A 26,034-nucleotide genomic window follows, 5' to 3' on the forward strand; every position below is an offset into this window, starting at 1 on the left:
AAATAAAAGGGTACTGACCTAAATAAAAATTGTAAAATAATACACACATGTCGAACGTGGTTAGCTCGAAGTTGAAGGGACCGGCCAAAAAATTCGAGTTATTCAAGAATTTGAATTGTCCGTGGATAATACAAATATAAAAAATTCTAGGAACCGGGAAAAAGTTCGAGGTATCGACGATTTCGAGTTAACCAAGTTCGACTGTATTATAACCAAAAACGGTCTATCCTAATCAGACAATACATTTGTCACACATGTATCTGTGGTCGGTATCGTATTTATACGCTTTTGTAGAATACGATTTATTTTTGGACTATCTCGTTTTGGCACTAGTCGTAGATAAACCAACCAATCGCCGTCATGTCACATATTAAATCAGTGGCACACGTTACAGCTGCGTCGGATATTGCCCTCAACACATAAAACAGGCAAAACACATTTAACTTAACATTTTTTATGCTACGATTAAGCAATATAATTGGATCAAAGAACTAATACACGTTTGAGAGTTTTGTGACACGTTTGGCAATAAAATACGTATAATACCAGTGACGACTATTACTTATTAGTGCGTGTGGGAGTGGAAAGGATAGAAAAGTCCGTTGTCGGAATAAAACGATAAAAATGCCACCATCCCCTCTCTCTGAAATGTATGGAAAAATCCATAATATTATAATATTATCTTTTAACGTAGGTGCCTACTTGCTTCAGCTAATACGAGACGTCGTGTAGGACCTTCGGAAGCGGTAAAAGTATTGGGAAAAAAAAACAAATTATTGGGTCGAACCTGCGCGGCGGTGGCAGCGGGACAACAACCGATTTGAAAACGCACTCATTTACCTACCCCTACCCACATCATAATGATAATTAATCTAAAATACGTCAGCATAGGTACGATACACAATATTATGTATGTTATGTGGGTACAATATTCCGTACCTATACGGTCGCCGGCTAATTGGGCACACTAGGTTTTTTTCCCATACCCGTCTAGCAGTGTTATAATATTATGTATTATTTACTTTCACCACGCATATCATACGTAGGTAGGTACATACGTATAGTGTTATTATTACATATTGGTCAGTTTCCCCTCCAGTCCGGCACGCGACGACCCTTCTACGGTACCAAAGATCCACTGTGGCTTTAAACTCGCACATTAGGAACAAGGTGATACGTTGTTAAGTCATCGTCGGTCCTCGTGCTTGAAATGTGCTAGTGCTGCGAGTGCGCGTTGACGTTAATAACATCGACACTGCAACTGAAAACCGCGTTTCCGTGTAAACACCGTCAGAAGAAGTAAGTAACACCGTGATATATTTTATTTTTATTTTTTTTTCGCACGCCCGTACATATGTAGTAGTTGGGTACGAGAAAATCGTTACAATAATAACAAGCCTTTTGTATTTACCAACGACGGCGTTTTTATTTTATTTTGAATTACTCGAAAAAAAATTTCAATCGCATGATAACTTAATATCTGACTTCTACTTTACCTGTAAGTCAACGATGATACGAACTGCTACACGCTGCATATTTTACAAGTACCTACCTATTTCTTGACAGTCGTTACGTCGAAGAAGCATGCAACACATTTTTATTCAAGTACCATTGCAACTTCTGATTGAATAATTCTTCGATGTATGTCGCGTGTATACGAGTCGTTGGATTAAATATGAATTAAAAAATAATTTACATATTTACGTTTTCGTATTTTAACACTATGCATAATACGTTTACGTTGGTTGAGTTCCAGTAAAACGTGCGAATAAAAATAAATCTATTTTTACGCAAACCCCTGAAAATCGTTTGATATTATGTCATTACAAGATTTATCAAATGTTGTTACTTTATTCTTATTTGTTTTGATTACATAAAAGTTGTAGTTATTATGCAAATTGATTTACATAATAAGAAATTTTTTTACTTCTCAATAATGTTTTATTTAAAACTCGTTTAATATGTTTAACTCGTTAGTACTTGTTACGACTACAATAATTGTAATATTAATTTTATTTATAATAATATGATGTACCTGTTGTTTCAAATCGTTAGTTTATATTGTGGTCGAAATTTTGCACAAATTGTGTTTTTACGCACGCTAGCTATACTGCTAGAGTACCTACCATTGGAACGACACTTTTCTCCTATAATTTAAATAATATTTTGTTTTTATTCATATAATTTGATGACTTGCTTAACTATTGTTCATAAATATATTTCATTAATTGGGACACTTTACATTTAGAAAAACATTTTCAAGCTTGATGATAATTAATTTTATAACTTATACAGTCTATACTTTATATAATATCTAATGTTTCTATAAAAGTTTTAATTTGAATACTGGCATAAATTACAACCACACATTAAGTACATCATTGCATACTCCAAAAATAATATACATACAAGTTACAATGTTTAAATAATATATTATTATGTACCTATAGCATTTACCTACCTACATACCATTACCGATTTATAAATATGTAGGTTATGTATCGATTACGTAAAAGTTCATATTTTTAGTAATCTAAATTCAATTTATTTCAACCTAAAATGACTAAAGAAAACAAATTAATTTCATAATTTTTATATGAAAATAATATAATGCAAACAAAAAATTGGTTGGATATGGCTCATGTTTTTTTTAACAACTTGTTCGATTTGTTTTTAAATTTTGAACTTATTATATTATTCGACAGATCATCAATATTTCGATTTCAGTACCTATATCTATAGATAGACGGTAGGTACATGTCTCGGTATACGTACCTACCTATCATAGATGCTACTATTACAATAGGTTTGATTAATTACAGTGTTCAAAGATATTCTTCAAATCTTAAGTACCTAGCCATTATGATAATAATTTTATTTCAAGTTCGCGGCATTGAATAAAAAGCACTTACCGGCTACACTGTTTAATTAGGAACGAATAGTTAGCACATCAAACACACAAAAATTATATTATTCTTCATTCATCGCAAACGATTAAAATACTCGAGCGTTGTGGTATTCAAGGGCATATTTTCTTAAAGCGTTCATGGGTATTTACTATTTTCCCATGGTTATTTACCACATTAACGATATTTAAACAAACTGTGGTATACATAATAATAATAATAATATATATGTATGTATATTATATATTATAATATATTATTGTACGCATCGTTGTATATAGGACGCTTATACCCGAATATAATATTAACAAATCATAAACGAAAATTAATAACATCATTCCGATAGATCGACGTCGTCGGACCCGAACCAGGAGGAAATATTAAACGATTTTGAAAGGGAAAGCAAAATAACGTGAAGCGCGTGGCGGTGGGAAGTGCTAATGACGTGAATAAGTAATAAGTGAACCGACTGAGTAATACTCAATTTTTACATAACAAGAATATATTATTATGCATTATCGAATACTGATAATCTGCTCGCAATAGTCAAAACGTGTTTTAACTAACCCATGTCTGCTCTGTGTTTACCGTTATATTATATGTTACTTTTTATGATATAATTTTAATGAAAAGTTGATTTTTTAATATAATTATAATTTTTTTTTTTTGTTATTACCCGAAACTATTTGTTTAGTACAACCGATTTAACGAGATGAAAATTAAAATTAAATACAAAATATGAAAGACTAACTGGTTAGACACCTATAAAATATAATTTAAGTACCTACATACATTTTTAATACAAAATTCCATGTATGCGGCAGAGCTACCCACCGATAACTTTATATTTTATAATAGTTTAATAACACGTTTTTCGTTGGTTATATAAACGTATTTTTTTAGGGACCTATAGTCAACTGCAAAGTGAAAGATGCCATATTTTAATTATTATCATATTTTATACATTTTGTAAGCAAATATGTATTATCCTATAAACTAGTACCTAGATATTAGTTGATTGATACGTCAAACATATCAGATCATCAGATTATATTTTAATACTATAGGTAATCTACGTTATGATGAGCGTAATATTCTACGAACACGACTATAATAAATCGATAAGACACTATTATTATAATGCGAATGAATCGTTTGTATAAATTATTTAAAAACGCATCGTCCCGGTTTCACCGAGTTTCTCGTAGCTGCAGTCGTATGCACTATCTATCGAATCAGCTGATCACTATTATATACCTAGGTAACAACTGTTTTTTTTCATATTTTCCAATCGAAGCGAAAACTAATAATAAACTACTGGTGATTAAATGATCGATCGCATACCTACATATTTATGTATATGGTCTAATTTGGTTTAGGTGTATGTATAAATATATTATTATCATTATCTATAGGGTCAGTTTAAGGTAGATAGCCACGCGCGTCCATAAGGAGGACGAGTTACTCAAGGTACACGTTTTAATATGTGTAAAAAGGAAAGTGGATTGAAACTGAAATAACTGTTATATCATAAACACTGTAGGTCGGTGGCCAGTCTGAACCTTCTCTTATGTGTATGCTGCATTTTACTTTCTATTGATTATTCGTCCCATCGTATCGTCCAGCCACTATATATAATATTATATATATATATGCAATATTGTGTATTGATCGTTATGTTGTATTGACGTTTCGGATCTGAACTGGCCTGTCAGTGTCTAAAATTAGATTCTTATTTTATTCAATTTTTGCCGTGCACGTCATATCCTCAACTTAATATATTGTCGTAGGTTTTCTCTCCGATTTTCGAAAAGAAAAACCGTACAAATGGTCTAATGAGTAATATTGTGTACTAACGTTAGTGTTTTTATATAGATGTCTAGTTATATATTATAATTAAATTATAATATTCATTAAGACACTGCAGTCTCAATATAGTATAATAATATGGTCCTGTGCGAGGTACGGAGTATTTCCTGTTTGTAAGGATTTGCTTTTTTATATGTTTTACAAACACTTACCAGCGGAAACCATCATACGCGATTAAAGGTATCATTATGTACTTATTCAAGTTAAGATAAGTAGTTTTACAACTAAAGTTTGTCCGGACAACAAATACTGTATAGAATTTAATGTGTGTCTAATTTATGATCAGGATTATACACGCGCGATATCCATCTAACTATTATGATTTGAAATTCAAAACGAGTTTTCATTTTATTTTTTTCATTGTCTTGCTCACGCAGTCGCCTTCATTAACCAATGGATCGAAAGCTCGACGTACATAATATTACTATAATATTATTATAGTATTCAAATCGATCACATATGAACAACTAATTTTTTCCGCTCTGAATAACATGCATCATATTATCATCATGTCGAAAGCTTTTTTTTAAAAAATATAACGAAATAACAAGTGTACCCAACCTATAACCATACTCCCTTCCTGTAGCTGCTAGAGTAAAAATATTCACATCCAGATGACGTTCCAAGAACCTAGTTAACAAGCAGGTAATTTAAAAAAATATTAGTTTCGAAACGAATGTAATTTCTTAATAATATTATATCAAAATTATTATAATATTATGGCATGTTTTGAACGGAATTGTAAGGTACCTACAGGAATGAGCAGTAAACAAAACAAAAAAAAACAAAAATTATGCAACTGAGCATGCTAGGATGCATAATTGTAAGATTCGAATCTTTTTGGTCTCGCAACGAGATGCGCATATGGTTTTTATACTGTCGTTATTATGTACCTACAGTCGTTCAAAAATTAAATCAAATAATAATATGATCACCGGTACTTGGATGACATCGTGCTCAGCGAACCAATAATCTGTAAAACCTGTAAAGTGCCTATAATAATATATAATAATATTTAAATATTATATTGTATGCGGTCGGACGTAATATGATATTATTGTTTTGTACGGGTACGCCGATATTTTTGTCACCATGTGTTAGTTGTGGGTGTACCACATCATGGTTTCCCACGGCTGAGCCTATATAAGTAGATATATGTATATCATAATACAAAAAAATATTTTATTCACTTTGTACACGTGCGCATTAAATCGGTGTGACAAAAAAAAACCCAAAACAAACGCGTCTACGATTTCTATACGAACGTTTGCGGCCCACGGATTTACTACAGCTACGTAGTACATGTATATAGAGGCGTACATTGTATATCGTTGCCCCACAAACATGTCAAGTCCGGGGACTATATTATTATCATTTCTAATACCTATAGACATTATGAGTCTATACTATATTATAATAACACAACTGCACAATTATTACACGCCCCGGAAAATTGCGATTTACGCTCTCGTCATATTATTTACGTACAATTCGTACAAGCTGTTCGTAGGTACCTATATAATATACTATGCTATATAGTATTATATATACGCTATTGTGTTTGCTACACAAAACAACCCGCGCACACTTTACCGGCAATCATCGACAATTAGAATATTATGTACCATGTGACATAATAAATATGTGTGTGATAAAACGATTTTTTTTCGGTGGTATAAAAATTGACGATGGTTTGATTTTTAAAATTTTTTTTCGTTTAAAGTCGTCGTTTGGAACCGTGTTTTTAAAAACGAAAACTCGTTAATACCAATGATAGATATTAGTAGAAACGTAAAAAAAAAATGTATAATAACAATAATAAAACTAACACAATAATCACTCTCGCGGTATTATAGGTGTAATATCGTAAGAACTATGCAGATGTATCTTGTTTTCGACGCGTTTCACGTCCTTTGTACAATATTTTGGAGGTAGGTACCTACTCGTATTGTACGTGCATCCAAGATTTGCTTTCATTATTAACTAATTAGTTTAAAATATTTATAATTAGCATGTTAAGTATCTATATTAATTAATTATTCGTACTCAGTCTTGCGGTATTTACCATATTTTACCTACGAAGGTTTTTTTTTGATATACCTAATATACAATCTTTTAAAATTATCGATTAATGATAGTGGTAGGGAAAAAACTGCTGATCATGGTGTTTTTATTGGTCTATTGATTTTTTTTGTTTTTTTTGGTTCGTTAAAGTCTCCGGTACACTGCACAACGATGAAAACCATCGTTGGGCGAATATTTCGAATTTCGTCGGCATCGTAACCACCGTGCGTTTCCAATAGATTATAGACACGAAACAACGCTGTGTGAATTTTATTATTATAAGATTTACCTAGGTATCCACCCGCGCCAGTTTAATATCATACTCTCGCTTTCGTTTAGACCGTGCAGTGTATATGTTCGGTACACGCGCGCATATTATACACTCCCACACCGCAAATGTTACGAAATCACGCGACGACGTTATATACTATAAATTATAATATATTATTATTATCATCGCCATTAAGAGGTGTTTAAGTGCTAAGAAATCAAAGCGTCATATCTACCTAACGACTAACGGTATAATTAAATCACGCGAAATCTTCACTGAGCCTCTGCACATAACTTGCGTGCTTCACTGCGGGTGTTGACCGGCTACTAATCGTGCGCAATTATAATAATATACACACGTCATATTATTATTATTGCTGTTGTCGAGCTCGGACAATCATATTATTATAAGCTCCCCGTGAACTCACGTAATAAATTATAATATACCATTAGCTATAAGTGTTATTTTTATAGGTACTCAATAGTATGATATTATGCCTTTTCAAAGTGGCACGTCTCATAAAAAATTAAAAAATACAGGCATTTTTTTGGTTTTCACGAAATTTGATCAAACCGCAGTAATAAATAGAATACAATTTTGAAGAGTTGATAAAATGTTCACAATCACCCCAAACCTTCAAATTAGTCGTGATACGCGTGAACTACCGAAAATGTTCCCCTCGCTCCTATAACGTGCTGCTGTGGAGGTAGTTCAAGTGTTAGTAGATCTTACACGTTATATAAGTGATATTATGCACCCACGCCATTTCATCTCGATAACCACATTCGCATCAAATTATTGAAGTGCTGTTTCGTAGATAATATATTTATATATACTGTATAGGTTTTTGTTCCTAATACCTACTTATAATAATTAACGTGTATAGAAGCGTAATAATGTATATATATAGTATATTTTTATATTATTATTATTAGGTATGTACCTCTATAATACCTAACATCGATCGTTTTAGATAGTGCTCGACCTCGTCGCATTTACTTAATACATAATAATATTGTCGTCATGAAGAAATCGTTTCGTAAAATTCTTCGACGACTTTAAAAACACGGATTCTACCGGTTTTTCGACATTTTTTGTGAACAAAAAAAATCATGCGCCTACCTACTTACTTAATATCTATTATTATTATTATTATTTAATAATATTTGTTCCTTTAGAACCTTATGATAGGCAGGTCATATTATCGTGTGTCATTCACGGAATTTACCGATTTTGTTGAACGATACGAGATTTTAAGACTTAAATGCTGCGTTAGATATTGCTAACGAAAAAAAAATACAAGTCAAACAAATCTCCAGAAAGCGATTAAGCTTACAAGTTATTGTGTTATAGGTATGCAATAAAATTAGTAGGTATACAGATATTATTCCTATGAACGTAAAAATATTTTCAATTCAAAAACGCGTTGTATATATATTATTATAATTTCCAGCGAGAAAAAGTTATTAACAAATTAGTAGAATTGTTTTTCAATAAAATCTATATGTCGTGCGTTATAACTATTATAACCAACTCGGAGATGCTCGGTCCGACGGATAATGCGGTATTAACGCGCTAAAACCTACACGTTTCGTGAAGAAGTTTTACATTTTAATACGATAATATTAACCGAGTAAATATTCTGAATTATAATTTACAATCTCATCAACTACGATTGTTGTGTGATTTGAATTATTTCAAACTACATTCTTCTTTATGTTCAAGTAATTTTGAATATTCGGCACCCAACTATATATATGACGTACCCATGGTATAGGTATGCCTTACAAGAAATGTTTTCACTACTTATACAATGTATATGTTGTTGTGTTGTGCATAACAAATGCTCTTTTATGTAACAATTTATTACAATATGTAATATATCTTATTGTTTAATAATTTGATTTTTTAGTTTTAATATACCTTTTGAAATATTATAATATAGGTACTAAGGCACTCTCAGATATAGGTACTTCCTAAAAGTGTACACATGAAATCAACATTTAACTTAATGACTCGCTGCGGTCAACACTATAATATTAACTTGCAATATTACTTTCACAGAATATATTAAATGTTCTTTATTATTATTTTTTTTTAACTGTAATTGTTATGTGCATACTTTTTTACTTTAATAGGACAGCGAAGTCCTTGATTTCTTAATAGGAATGGAAATGATGCCTCAGTTGTGACATATTAACGTAGAAATAAAAACACAAACAATAAAAACGCCAACGAAATGAGATGCAAATTAAAATTACCCGTCTGTTTCCGTAAGCAATTTTAATTTATATATTTTTTTCAGACCGGTATTCAAAATGATGTTTAAATACATGTGTTTGGTTTTGTTCATAACGTGGTATCAGTTAGCTGAATGCCACCCTGCGAGCTCCAACGTCAAGGCAATGGATTCCATGATTGAAAAGGTAAAATTTGGCAACCAAAAAAAAAATAATAACAACAATAATCACTCTCGCAATATAGGTATAATATCGTAAGAAGTATTATGTATCTTGTTTTAGACGCGTTTCGCGTCCTTTGTACGATATTTGGCACTGCTGTGTGCTATAAACACATGTTCATAACATAATATTATACTCATCGGGGATTATGATTAACTTTTGATATTCAATTTAATGTATAATAATATAATATTAACCATATATACATGTGTGAACATATTTTATTGGCCCCACGCCGAGGACAAACTGCCGTACGCGAGTCCGACGGATTACCGCACAATCCAAGGCAATCTAGCCATTACATTTTTCGAAACCTATTTAAACTACAGCTACTTTCATTATAATATGTATATTATATTATATTAAATTGTTTATATTTTACATCTATACAGTGCTATCTCATCCACAATAAAATAATGACTTAAGTGTTATACCTACATAGAATAACACAATGTATATATACAATGGCGTGTGTTTTAATTATTATTATCATGACAGTTACCTAGAATACGTAGGTATGCATAATATTATAATTATTATAGTGGATAATTATTGTAACTATTACTATAGCCAGACATGTTTATAATATCATTATGTTAGTATAATTCTTGCAGTGCCACTGCGCACAGCTCGGACGACAATAAGTAATAACACGACGTATAATAATATTATGATAGTATAATATATTATGCGTGCCTCATCCAATACGTTTCGTAATGATGATGATGATGATGATGATTAACGTTCGTTTTACGAAAATTTATATTTTAACACGTCACTACCGTTTACTGTACATAAAATACAGTCATTGGCGTATACTCGATATACCTACCTATAACTGTATAATAGTGTAATATGATTCGCAAAAAACAATATATACCTGTTATATACCTATTGGTTATTATACCAATATTATATTCAGACCATAAAATGTATAACACACACACACATATACAAATGTGGGTAATTCGTAATAATACCTAACCTAACCGATATGATTTAACGAACGTTGGACAGCTATTTCTCTGCAACGCGGGTTGCATGTAAAAAACCGGATTTATGAATGTGTACCCTATACCTATGGGCAGCTATGTAGTAACTTTTAAAATTAATGATATATATACAGGACCATTTGTTAGGTTTTAATCTCCTAGAGGCGATATTTTAAGAGTCACGATCGGTTTGGAGTAATTAAAACCGGTCACAATAAGCAGAAAAAAACAGATATAATATTATTAATAGGTAAATTGGTTCAGTTATTTTCGTACCTAGTATCTATTTGCTGCTCTTATTCACTTTCCATCATCAGAATTCAACATATAGCTGATATAGACATCAGTACAACGCTGTAAATCTAACTTCTAAGTATAACTACGAGTGTTCTCGACGTCCAATTTCATAATATCATATCAAAATACGCAGCCATAGGTTTTTATTCTTCGCAGTTACTTTTCTTATTAACCAATGACCAATCGCATTTCGTTGACATATATTTTATACTTTGAAAGTATGCAATCATCATCATCACCATCACCATGTTATTACTTTTTCATTTACCACGTATAAGCTATTGTACCTGTGTCCCATAGGTACGGTTACAATACAGACATGTAATCGGAAACGTTTATACATTTAGGTAATGATATTTTTTAATTAATTTTCCGATTGATGAGTGTATTGTTATGGGCATCGCGAATATCCCATTATTGTAGTTATTATCGTGGTATTATTATTATTACATATTATTTATTATTATGGTAGGTATCGCACGAATACGCGTAAACGATTTCCAATGCACAGCTGGTCTATGTGTGTGTGTGTGTGTCGTTAAAATAGCTAGTAAAAATTAACTTCCATTACCGTAACTGTAAACAGCCAAACAGGTAATACAAACAAATCGCCAATTAAAATTCGTTATTTGCAATTTGTTTAAGTTTTTCAAGCGTGCTTAAAGTATGTAGGTATATACTCGTGCCTATAATAGTATTATACTATTATGCACGTATAGTATTGCACCCTTTCTATATTATTGTTGTGTTACGACACGGCTATAGTTCGCGTCTCTCGAATTCGTTTTCGCGTCTTGGCGAACCTTCGTTTACCTATACTACACGACCATTATTATAGGTAGTAATACGTATAAAATTATCATATATTATTAACTATATCACACGACACACGCACACACTGTCACATGCACAGGCGCACTGGGTTACATAATAATGATAATGATAATAATAATAATATTGTAAAATGTATGTAAAATTACACTTCACGTACCTACTTTTCACCGAGTCGCCAGCGACGTTGCAGAACATGATATATGGGTACAGTGCACCGCGTACTGCATAATATTACATATAATATTATCATGTACCTAGTTGTTGGCTCACGTCGTTTTTTTTTATCGCATTAATATTACATATTACTATTATTGTATTATAATAATATGTAATTCATACGCCAGCCCACGCTCTCGGCGTTTATCGAAATATATGATGTAGTGCACGCGCGTTGGCAAGCGCAAGCACGTTTCCGCCCTCGCGACAAACGACCGTTTTTTTTTTTTTTTAATATAAGCATGCGATACTCGCGAGATTGCGAACGGCGCGACGGGGTGGGAGGCGCAAGTTCGCGACAACACAACACAACGATATTATGTCGAGCTGGACTCTTATTATATTACCGTTATTACTTATTATCATCGGGTAGATAATACTATACCGAGGCGGTAATTATAGGTGGGCAGAATAAAAGGTATCTGGTATACACGACCGTGGTTAGTGGTGGACCTCAACGAGAGTGAAAGCAGTGTCGTCGATATTTAATTTTTTTACACTGTATACCCGAACCGCTGTGGACGTCGATGATCGTGACGAAAGTTCGGTCTGCCACGCGATTTATTATCAATATCTTTACAATATTCCGTATAGATGCAGGATACGTCTTAACCAGCTTCCATCTTCCACCGCAGTATAATATGTTCTACGAAACGGATATTGTATCAATTTAACTGCCAACAATATTATGCGGCCATAAAAATAATATTATGTTGACAGTGCCTAAAGGTATTCTTTTATCTAAAAGGCCTAGGACGTTTTAAACCGAGCTCGCTGGTCTCGTAATTTCGCGTACCAACTATCCGCAACTGCATAGTACTTCCGCGTATGTTATGACGTACGTTTTCTACCGAATAATTCATCGATCATTATTGCTGCTTTGTGCGCGTTGTCGTTTCCGTATTTTAATTTTTAATGTCCTCTTGTATACGAAACTAATACGTTGATATAACGCATTATGCCACACAACCGCTACAGAATAAAACATAATATTATCGTAGGTTACGTACTACCTATCGTCCGGTCGAAATCGCTTTCGTCCCGCGTCCGGCGATCATCATCATAAGTCACGAGTCGCAATACCATGGCGGGTGTAATATATCGACTGATATATTATTATTATTTTTTTTTAAATAAGTAGGTTCTGAAATAATTTCCGATGACGAGTGTTCGTCCGACACGCCAATATTATAATATTAGGTCATGGGATCTACGTGGCATGCTCAGCAATTGCAGAGCGCATAACTCCATAATAACGTTATAATATATGATATACCTATGCAGTATATATACATCAAACGATATCGCCAAGCGAAAAGAATTTTAGCGACTTTATACGTTAATAATTATTGTGATGAAATAGCTGTCGTCGTATGGTCATATTGACGATAATAATGTAATAGTGTATTAAACAAGTCTGTTCGAATTTCAAGTATATAGATAGGATGCTACTAGATGATACGCCATACTCGGTATCAACCTAAATACCAGAATAAGTGTTATTGCAACAATATAAAAATACTTATATATTCTAAATATAATATATAGGTAATAAAGTAGATAGGTACAGCACTATGTTACAGAGGAGTGTTACACTCGAAACACAATGATTTTAAAACAAGAAACAAGAATAACAAATAAACCTTAACGCCATAACTAATCGTTTGCACATCGTTCTTTTGTATAATATTGTACGGTGTAAGTGTGTAACTAACATTTTGAATTTAAAATTTTTAATTTTTTGACACTAACCCAACATAATAGTGTTATTGTTAATATTAGATTACGTGTGTTACGTACGTCCACTGTAATGAATTTCGTGTCTTAGAACAATGGACGTACCTGTTTATAATTTTATAATATTTTTCACGGTTAAATATTTAATAATGAATATAAAAGATATTCCTAGGTATACGTAAACAAAGACCAATGATTGTTTCGTAAACGAAACACGTAAGTACATGAAACTAATAACCATCCGTGGTTAATACATCCTATTGGGTAAAAAAAAATCACTAAATACTCATCACTGACTAATTAATGCACACGACAATAATTGTATAATACGAAACACGAAGTGGCAATAATGGTGAAGTGCCACACGCGGTTAGATCACAAAATAAAATATTTATTCTAACGTCATGGTTGAATTTAAATGTAACGAGAGTCTCAAGGACCACTATGATACCCTCGGTAGAATTTTAATTCAACTTTCGAATGACATGTCTTGAGCATTATTATTTCACGTTGATTTCGTATGTTATATTTTTAATATTCAAAAATATTTATGTAGGTACACGATGTATCGAGCGTGTACGTATAATATAATACTTACTGTTTAGTAGTGTACTGCTTGTATTACTTGTATTTAAAATAAAACTTGTACATTTTTACAAGACACAGTACGCTGAATTATTTTTAATTTTTTTCACCCATAAACGGTATTTTTTTAAATTTTGTGTGAAACCTTTCATGATTTGATTTATAACAAAACCAAAATGCGATTAAAAAAAATATTAACATGTTATATTGACATATTGTAATGATGATATTATGTAATATTATGAATGTGCAAGTGACAAAATATTATAATATGTAGGAATATATGTGTTATGTAAATAACGTAGGTAATAGTAATTTGTAGGTAGAGCTAGTGATCTGTAGGTACATATACATTAAAATTACATTTCCAATTAAAAATCAAAAAACCATTGAATAATAGAAATCAAACATTAATTTTAATTTTCATAAAGGTACGTTTTCTCCAGACGCAAGTATATGCAATTACTGGTCTGTACTTGATCAGCATAGTCTAGACACTGCAGACAAAAACTTACCTTAACTTAAGGCCCATTTTGTACTGGATGACAAATGATAATCACATGTAAATAAAATTTAAGATGACAACATTTTGCTAAGCTACGTATGCCATCAATTTTACAAAATATCATATCATAAACGTTAATCATTTTATTTATTGGAATAAAAACTCCAAATGGCAGTTAACAGTTTAGTATATATAGAAATATAATACAGTTAAAAACTAAAGGTAAACAGCTGTAAAATAATTTACAAGTATACATAAAAATAAAATCAATTTAAGACATTACATTTTATTGTTAGTCCATTTAATAGTCAATATTATACTCAATAGGTTAGCATAAATTAAAGTATAGAAATAAACCCGGTTATAAGAGATAAAACGATTTGTAGGTTGAAACTTTGAATTTCTATTTATTGATACGTTGTGTTTAAATATTATTAATAAACACTACCTATACAGTATACCTATTTGTATATTTACACTACAACAGCTATAAGGTGAATTTATTATTTATATGAATTTCTTTTATTACTCAAAAAATATATTATAATAATAAAACTTGATTAGATTTACAAAAACATTTAAAACTTATACTTACTTCTTGAAGAATAAAGCCTCTTACAATAATCGTAATAATTGAAAATTTATATAAAATTTTTAAACTGGAAACTGATTTTACATTTATAACTTCATATATTATACAATTTTAATTTTAATTTGTTTCACTATAAATTAATATAATTGTATACACAAATTAAACACATAGGTACAGATACATTTTAAATTAAGCGTTCAATTTAATAAACGTAAATCTTTAAAGAAAAATTTGAATTATGTAATAAATTCTGTAATGGATAAAACTCTTGGGGTAATGGTGATACTTATATCTAATGAGAAAAAAATTGTTACAATGGTTCTCAGCAAAGTACCTAGGTAGTTAAAAATACATATTCAAAATAATTTAAATTTACACGTACGATTTTAATGAATACGTTCTATTCTTAAAGTAATTAAGTTTTAATTAATTGTATACCTAATATAAATTATATCGTTGAAAATAATTGAAATGTCCAAACAGTAAATGTTCATAAACAGAATAGCATAGGTAGGTTACGATTAATAATCATCGTAAACTGCCTTAGATAATCGCTTAAATATTACTTATACGCCTAAGTGCTGTACACTTGTACAATAATATTCTATAAACAGTAAACAGAAAGTATTAAGTAATTATGATTTATAAAAGGACTTTTAGTTAGAGCAATCTGAACATTAAGAACTAGGAACTAAATTACAAAATATTTTGTGTACACTTTCATTTCAGAGTCCCGTTACGAAAAGGAGGCTGGTAGGTACTAGCTATGATTAATGTGTGTATAATATAATAATAATATTGTTTCGTATGCTACGTGAAAGAATAACGTCAAACAGATAATATGTTTTCATTGATGTTTAAAACCAAGTGATAAAATGTTGTATAGATAACAAAATTGCTGCAGCCTACTTACTCCAAATTGGCATGTTGTAAAAAAAAAATATATATCGGTTGCTCACGATAATTTTTTAACACGCCCGTTCATAAATAATATCGTAGATACACGTAGGTATTATTATGTTTTCGGCTAACGTTAAATTGAGATTTGAGTGTACGGATGATTAAGGCCAATTTGATTTTAATTACCCGCGACGGTTGATCGATTTAGCATTTGTATTTCATAATAAATATACACCTCCTAATAATTACCGTATGATCCATCTCATAATATTCTGTGGCCATGTGCAGCGTGTATAGCCTGTAGGCATACAATATAACGTCATAATATTATATATCTAATATAAAATTATAATAAAATAATTTGTAGTGCCTTATGAGTTATGATCTATATAATATAATAATATACCTACATCATTGACAAGACATTAAACTTACCCATGTCATAATACCAGCCATGTATTATTATTGTATTAAACTTGTGGTAGGCAAAAAATATATAAGCTGCAACATACAATATATTATGTTATATATTATGTTACCTATAATTATTGCAGTGTGTAATAATAACAATAATAATAATAATAATAATATTAAAGCTGTATTTTAAAACGATTTTATTATGAAAAGTACTCATTTGTTGTCTTATGAACATTGTGTTTCCCATACAGGAATCGGAAGCATTTTTATCTGTTGAAGCAGAAGGCTCTAGTCATAAAAACGTCAGAGACAAAAGGACGATCGGCTTCTTAAGGCAGCTGTTTCCAAATCTATCTCAGGTAAAATTCAACACTCTTTAAATTTCATTACATAGACGATAGACCAACCTATAACAAACTTAATAACATCCACTCTTCAGTGCACTATTAATCGTTCTGATAACTATAGTACAGTCAATCGACGTTAAATAAAAAACAATAGGTACCTACCTACTAAAAGTGAATTTTCGATAATATCCCATACTTAAACGAAAAATTAGTAACTCGGCGTTTCAATCAATGCGCAGACAGTTTACGGATAATTTTGTGAAATGTTATTATTGTATTATTATCTCGATGTGAAATGCTAACAAATTCTTTAGAGCGTATCGGTCATTCGTGTAGCTTTTGCGTTATACGACACCGGATTTACGAGGCTAGCGTGATATACTACAGGCGCTCTATATGATGTAATTTCGTTGTAGAAAATGTAGGTTATTAATGTTTGAACAAATTAATTAGTAACGCAGTTCCAAACGTTGCGATCATTAAATTAAAATATTAAATGTAGATGTTATATCACGGCACGTCATGACCTATATTATATTCAGAGCTGTGTTGAAAATTTAAATTTTTCCTTTTTTTGTTTAAAAAACAATATCATTATATTTGTTATCTACATATTATTCATATAAAATGTATTATAGATGATTCGCTTTAACGGGCTGCGTTCAATATTCCGTTTCAAGTATTTCATCATAATATAATATACACCCGTCTTCAAACGCATCAACCATATAATATTTCTTTTTGTTTCTGGCCAAGATTGAGTTGTATCAAAATTGTTGTCGATAGCGCTGAACGTGTTTTGAGAAATATGTACACATCATAAGACATACACTCGGTGATACCATGCGGTGAAATTAATAAAGCGCCGCTCGTAAGATTATGGATGAAACATTATTTACCGACTATAAGCGACCGAACGAGTGTTGCAGCACGTCGAGTATAATTATTACTATAAATTTGAATATTACCGTTTCGTCTGTTACATTCAAACTATAGACATGAAAACATTTTCGTGGGTTATACCGTTCGACAGATATTCGAGTGTTCTGGTTAAAGGACAACCACATTTTATGCCAAAACCAGTATATGGCGTACACCTGGACATGCGATTTTTAAAACTCTTACGACATACGCTTATAGTGGTTATGTAAATGGTTATAATACATATTATATTATGCAGCCATGTAAACCTACTGTACAAACATACTATAATTTTCTTAAGCGATTCGAACATAGAAATTAATTCACACTCGCGGGTTGCTATTTTTAATGGTATCTATGTTCCAATATAATTACCTACTTATACCTAATGGACAATGACTACCACCTATACACGTGGCTTATATACACAATTTAATAACGGTTTAAACTTAAAAACAATAACAATACGATCGTTTGATGAATATTACACATTCCCCGAGCAATAGCCCTGAAGTATGTTAATGTTCTCAAATCTCACAGACTCCATTTACCTAACTCTTTACCTTGTTCTCTTAGGTATAGGTTGGTACCTACTTGTAGTTATTATTACGTGAATGTATAGTTTGACAAAAAATACACAAGGCTTACGTGTCAGTCCATTAAGCACATAATATAAACATATTATTATAGGTACTATACCGTATATAACACGCAATACGCATCAAACTTGGTAACTTCTCAAATACAACAAGAAACCTATCTGCTTTACGCTTTGAAAACTTGCAATTTTTATGACACAATAATAATATGCACACAAAACCATGCACAATTTCTTCCATATTTATTTTAAAGCTAACGACATTAACAAACCATTTCGTCTAGACATATTTTCTCCATCACTGAAAAAAATAGAAATACAACAAACTCTCCTTTATTATAAAAATCTTTCTTTTGTTTTACATCGTATTTGGGATACCGGTTAACCACGAAACATCGTAATGAATAATGATCATTGATCAAAGTGTTGTATTAGTCAATCACACTTTAAACCGTTATAATAACTATTTGTCTTTGTATATGATCAGCAATTCTGATTCAATATTAAGATATCGGTAATAACAACAACAACAAGGACAAATAATACTTCGTTTTGAAATCTGTTAAAAAGAACATGACCAGAAGCCAGTTTAGTTTATGTAACTGTCTATGGAGCATTATAATAATAGTAATAGTACATATGGGTACTGTGTAATTTCTAAAGAACAGCCATGACATTAAAAAAGTTTGCTACTTACCTCTTATAATCATAAAAGGCAAATGTGATTAGAATCAGTATATTATATTATTTAGTGTCCAACAAACAACAACTGTTGTTGAGCGATTCGTTTAATAAAAATAAAAATAAATGTCTACTGTTTCTTAACCTATTTTACTATTTCAAATTATTAACAGTTATTATCAACGAAGAATTGTATCGTTTAATGAGTTGTATATGGGTTTGTAATATTTCGTTATACTTTTCAATTGACACTCGATAATTTATTTTCTGACCTTATCATCTAACGAATTGATTTTAATAATGATAACAACAACAGTATAGGTACCTACTTGAACTACTTGAATTCCCAGCTAGTGTACTTATTAATTGAATTAATTTAAAGAAAAGTTCAATAAGTTTATGAAACTAAATGTAACACAAAATTATTCTTTCTTTTTTTCAAAACACAGATATAAAATGTGTTTTCAGTATTGCGTTTATCGTTAGTGGTTTTGTTAGTCCTAGTCATAAAAAGCTTAGAAAGTATAATGACAAATTTATTACCTAATCAAATACAATATTTCAACGGCTACGATCACAACAATAAATAAATGGATAAATATGGAAATATTTTATAACTATAATTCACACAATATTAGTTGGGTGACTTGCGATTTAAAACTCATTATTATTTTTTTACTAACGACAATGATGACACAATATAATTCAGCTGTTTCATCGGACGTATTTATCACGAATGTATATAAAAGTACCTATTACACAAAGTGGGCAAAACAAACAATAATGTACTTGGAAAATATGCGAAATAATATACTTGCCCAACGACTATACGCCTTATACAACTCGTTCTTGCCGAAGACACCACACACAACATCGCTATATTAGTAGTCTGATGACGACGGTGTTAGAGAAAATTGTTCTAACACGTCTATAATAGTATAATAAATTATTATGTATCTATAAAATAAAAATTATTTACCAACAATCATCGCGAATGATACTCTACTCTGACTAGACGTCGACTTTCTATATACCTATATGTAGTATATCCTGGGCATAAACGAGTTAAAAATTTAAATTTAAGTTAATTTTAGCTTTTTAACTTAACATTTTTAAATTTAATTTGAATTAACTTATTTTTATTAATAGTAATGTAAACTTAAATAAATAAAAAGTTATTTTTGATCGAATCCAAGTTACATTCATTTATAAATATAATTAAATAGTAAAATTATTATTAATTATGCATATATTGCATAAACATTTACTTTTATTATTTTAAAACATAATATTATAACATACCAGTAATATTATATTACTGGTTATTTATGTATTTAAAAAAAAAAACTTAACCATAGCTAAATTAATAAGTTGATTGTAAGTTTCTATATAACTTGAGTTAAAAAAATTAGAAAAACTATTAACTTTGAACTTTTTAAAATGTTTTCTATTAACTTAACTTAACTCAATTAAAAATAATCATTATAACTTGCCCAGGCTTGACTATAGGTTGATATTTACTTAAGAAACCGAGAAGTGCCTACCTATATTTTTCCTATGATGTTTTATATGCCTAATGTGGCAAGATTATTTTCTAATCACTATACAGTTATTTTATCTGCATGTGAAATAAAAATGTATATCAACAATTAAAAAAAGTAAGAAATTAAACATTTTTTTTTTTATATCCCTATTATTGTAAATAATAATATATTGATTTAAAATTATGTAAAATATAAACACATACCTTCATTAACCGAGAAAATAACTTTAATAGAGTGATATAAGATAATAAATATAATATTATACTATTTACTCGTTTGCAACTTTGTAATACATTTCCATGGAAAATTTGTACCTAGTTCATTAATAATAAATAATAATATTGGCTATGCCCTAAATAACATCGACATTACTTTGATTCTGTCTGTCTGAAACAAGTTTCGTTCATATCACATACACGATGCACACAATTAATAATTATACAATGATGAAGTGCCGATGCCGACTTTTTAAACTATTTATACTTTCATAGTTGGAGAATTATTAAAATAATAATTATTATTACTGTACTGGCACACGGATTGAGATGGCGCAACAGCGCTCACGTAATTCATTGTCTCTTGTGCGTAACATGGTAATAATTAATAATAATAATGTATGGGAAACCTATATTATATTATACAGTTATTAATTGGAACGAATAAGCTTATTGTCGAATGTGTCATATGTGTACCTATAGAAGAGAAACACGTCGACGACTGTCGTGATACCCAGCATGGCGGTTTCTTCTTCTCCGATATTTTAATTTGTATACGACTATACCAGTATATTAAGGAATTGATATATTATTATATAATATACTCATTTGAAAATATGAAAAATATTGTAATTTTTAACTGTCACTAAAGTAGTAAACTAGTCAGAGTATGTGTCAATATAGGTGTCAGTAGAGGTGTCAAAATACAAACACTTGACGCCGGCTTGGCACTGCCCAGACTGCTGTCGACGTCTTCGTCTAATAAACTCGATGATTTATCGGCAATCTGTATAACAATATTTTATTGTCATGAAAACTCGGCTAGATACCTATATAATAATGACCTCCGATTGTTAAGCATTTTTGAAAAATTTTACCTCTTTTTTTAAATACTATTTTTTTGACTGTGCAGTGGTCACAATGACCCAATATCCACACATATACCATAGATGTTATTACAACAGTTAATTCTTGTTCATATTAGTTAGGTTAGGTAGTTAAAAAGAGGATTAATAATTTATGGACTAAGGTCTAAAAAAGTAATAAAAATACTTAGGCCGGGTTGCATAAAGAACAGTCTGTGTCTACATTTGTTACCGGCTCTGTAATTTACCGGCCCAGTAAGGTTTTAATGATTGTGTAAACTATGTGTAAACTATGTTAGTGTTGCATAAAGAAATATAAAATTATTGATAAACGTGGTTACCAAAAAAATTAAACCATAATAAACCATGTGTTTTTCTTATCATTATAATAATTTTACCGATCTGTAAGTAGATACAGATGCAAAATCCTATCTGCAGTTTACAGGTCCGGTAGTCGATAATTTACAGAGCCGGTAACTTTACCGAGCGTTAAAGCAACACCTAATTCTATTTACAGATCTGTAAGTCATTACAGCACGGTTATGCAACCCAGCCTTATACTTTTTAAAACTGTTCTGAGTTTGTACTATTTATAAACAGTCAATTAGTTTTGATGAAAATAAATAGTACCTTCCGTTTTTATTAGAGATATTCATTAGGCGTTTTAAACTAAAATATTGTGTTGGACACTGATTGACTTTTATTTATGTGTCTAAATTGACAACATTTTAAATTTACCAAAAAGCAAAAGTTCTTAAAAGTTTAATTTTATACATTTAATCTAGACCCGTTGAATGATTTATACAGGTGCATATTTCTTAAGTTTAGCCCATCTCTTTTTTTCATTTCTAGATCCACACTTACACTCTTCACTTATATACTCGTACATATCTAAACAAATGGTTTATCTTTATTCTTTAAACATACGGACAAATTTCAAATAAATCGAATTTTTCGGTCATTTTTATTTATTGCTTGTATCGATACCTATTAGCCATTATAGTTATACACTATAATATAATCAACTTACTGCCAAAGCGCATTAATAGCAAAATGTTAATATTTTTTTTTAAAGCTCTAGATAGTGTATAAGCTCTATAATTTGTGTAAGAGCCACTATACATCGAAATCTCTATAAACCATTTTTTTTTTAGCTTTTTCGATATTAATAATTATTGTATTTGTTTTATTGTAAGATGTAAGAATTCATTAAACCGTTAATGTGATCTGTTAGTATGATAGGTTTCTGTGATATAAAACAATAAAATTTAATATACTTTTGCATCATAGGAAGAAATATAAACAAAATCCTAGAGAAACTTTTCAATTATTTAAAACGCCTGAAAATGTATTTACCAACAATTTCATTTTTACCAATAATGAGATTTGGCAAGAAGCCGATTATATAGTCGTCGGAGTAACTGTAGCAATACTTATGTGGAAAATCTTGTACTGCGCGGTACGATGGTTTTATATGAAACAATTTAAATATTCGTTGGTGTTTCATCCACGCGACCGATTATAGAAGGCTTATGATAATATGACCGAGTAAAAGCATTGATTATTCGTATATGTATCATGTTTAATCAATGGTAATAGCTGTTAATAGGTATATAATATGAAATATAATTTATTGTTATATTATTATTTATTATCTTGCCGTGTTACGCACGTGTCGGACAAAGGTTGCAAAGAATAATAGGCATTGTTGGGCACGTCCATTTAAATATCGACTTTAACGATCGTGTACCTACGATATATTATAATAATATTATTCTATATATAACACTTGAGTATGTTGACTGAGCAATAGGTAATAGCTGTAGCATAATACTATACAGAATGGGGTTTTTGACGTACTGAAAGCATTCCATTTTTCGAACGATTTCGCTGGATTTTCATTACACAATATTATAACTAATTGTCCAAAGAATAATAAAATTGTATAACAATTAAAAGTCTATCCCATACTTAACGGGATAAGTATCAAAATATTCCTTAATTTTCTGTAGTAAAATGTTCATATACTTTCGGATACATTTGGTAACCGATGATCGTTTTAAAATAAAATTGGCTGAGAAAATGATGGCCACACGTTGAATTCATCACAGCACTATAATATTATGCTTTAGTTCAGGCGCGTCATTGCAGTTGTTCAGTTGTTGGTGCCAAATGGTTGTAGGCCATTTTTAAATCATTATCAGCCCAAGGCTGTAGCTATTTATTATAGCAATAGCAGTATATACCAATAGTATATGTACAATGTCTAAGTAAAACTTTTTGACCTCAAGATATACTATATTATATTAGGTATAATGTGTAATTGGTGCGTTATTTGGTATCATCCGTTCATGTCACCGTATTAGAACGTCTAGAACTAATACTCACTACTCTTGTTATGACGTCACGCGATGTGAAAACGACCGAAATAGGGTGGGTGCTAAACATAAGCTCCCACCCTGAATTCTATGTACAGCTTGCATACCGACCCATGACTTGGTTAGCCTAACCTCGCTATAGTGCATTTTTCTCGGCGCACTTAAACACATATTTTAATAATGGTGCAGAGGATTTGTGCCTATATTATACCTACATAGGTAACACATTCTACATATACGGCGCTACTAATATAGTTATCAAGATCAGTGGAAGGGAGGTTAGGCATAATCATACACAATATTCACATTGAAAAATGAACAAAAAAATCGACCGAGTACCGACAGACTGACAGACCGACAGACCAACAAAACTAATGACGAATCACCTTGTGTACATAGTACCTATATTAGTTATTTTCTACATCCATGACCTAAGGATCACCCTAGTGTATATGTGTGTTTGGGGTGTCACCTGTTTTTCTAGATAGTCGACCGAAAGATCCAACAAATCACGCGATTCGTATTCCGCGTGATCGGCAGGTTGGTGCTCCGGGGCGGCGGAGCTGGTGCCGGTGCGGGTGGCACCGCCGCCACTGGCGGTGCCGGTGGCGAATCTAGTGGCAATGGAGGCCGGCGGATATCGATCACGCTACCCACGTTCCCACCGTCCACGGACGACGAGGACGAAGATACAGCAACGGTCTTGCCGACGGCTGACACGTCGTCCTCGCCGGCCTCGCCGTCATCAGACTCTGACCTGGCTGCATCGAGAATACTGGAGCCGGCTTCATCTGAGGCGGCTGCCACCGATTCTGCGCCAGCCGCATCCGCAGACTCGACCACGGCTGCTGACTCAGCAGTAGCGGCTGACTCAACCTCAGAAGTGGCAGTCACCACCGCCGAACCAGCGGCTACTTCTGCCTCGGTCACCACCGCCGCCACCGAAGCCGCCCCCGTAACCAACGCCGCTCCGGCCGCCGGATCAGTCTCCACCACCACCGTCGCCGCTGCTGCTGCCGCCGCTGCAAGTGCCACCGCCAACGCAATCAGCTCGCCAACCACTCAAATGGTAAATCCCGAGGACGGTCCATGTCGGTGCATGTTATAAACTGCAGTACAATATATTATTATTATTATTACCTATTTTAAGAACGTCATTATAGTAATATTTTTAGACGTACCTAATAATATCCATAATATAATATGTTATGCTAGTTAAAACAACAACAATACAGGCGTATTAAAGGTATGCGTACCTATATCATAGTTTATAACAAAATTATGATAGGTAGCTGATTAGTGTTAAGGGGATTCGATACCATGATTTTCTGTTTTCGTCTAACACACGCATGACATAGTATTTTAGACGTGTTTTTTGCCAAACATAGGTACTAATTGATAGTGTTGGTCGAGTACTCAACTTTGGAAAAATTTTCGAGAAAAATGTATTGATTTATTTATTTATTTTATTGAAAAATAAATGTTAAAACTATAAATAACTGAAAGAACCCATATATCCGATATGAATACCAGGAAGGTGATACATGATAGTTTAGATTGATAACAATAGTTTTAATTAATTATATAACTGTATAACTCGGAATTTGTCGAGTACTCGCATTTTTTCAATACTCGGCATTTGTCGAGTACTCGAGTTTTTTTTCATACTCAGCATTTGTCAAGTACTCGATTTTTTTTTAATACTCGGCATTTGTCGAGTACTCGAATTTTGAACTCGACTCGACTCGAAATAATTGAAACTCGACTCGACTCCACCTTCGAAATTAAAAAACAATACTCGTCCAACACTTCTAATTGATCTAATGAAGCGATAAGA

The 26,034-nt window shown here is 31.6% G+C and overlaps 1 protein-coding gene across 3 annotated transcripts in view; it reads left to right on the top strand.

Annotated features, from left to right (window-relative positions):
• The first annotated feature begins 1,127 nt into the window (after positions 1-1,127).
• The window catches only part of LOC100161055 (uncharacterized protein), a 40,308-nt gene continuing 15,401 nt past the window's right edge, over positions 1,128-26,034 (top strand). Inside the window, exons 1-4 of one of the 3 annotated variants that reach the window (XM_016807574.2) lie at positions 1,128-1,299; positions 9,416-9,536; positions 16,899-17,006; positions 24,682-25,266. In XM_016807574.2, the coding sequence (XP_016663063.1) occupies positions 9,429-9,536; positions 16,899-17,006; positions 24,682-25,266 (801 nt within the window). In that variant the 5' untranslated portion in view covers positions 1,128-1,299; positions 9,416-9,428. The remainder of the gene's footprint in view (positions 1,300-9,415; positions 9,537-16,898; positions 17,007-24,681; positions 25,267-26,034) is intronic. The other 2 variants (XM_008188682.3, NM_001161998.2) reach the window with 2 other exon arrangements.

Source organism: Acyrthosiphon pisum, chromosome X, assembly GCF_005508785.2.
Source record: "Acyrthosiphon pisum isolate AL4f chromosome X, pea_aphid_22Mar2018_4r6ur, whole genome shotgun sequence".
NCBI lineage: Eukaryota > Metazoa > Arthropoda > Insecta > Hemiptera > Aphididae > Acyrthosiphon > Acyrthosiphon pisum.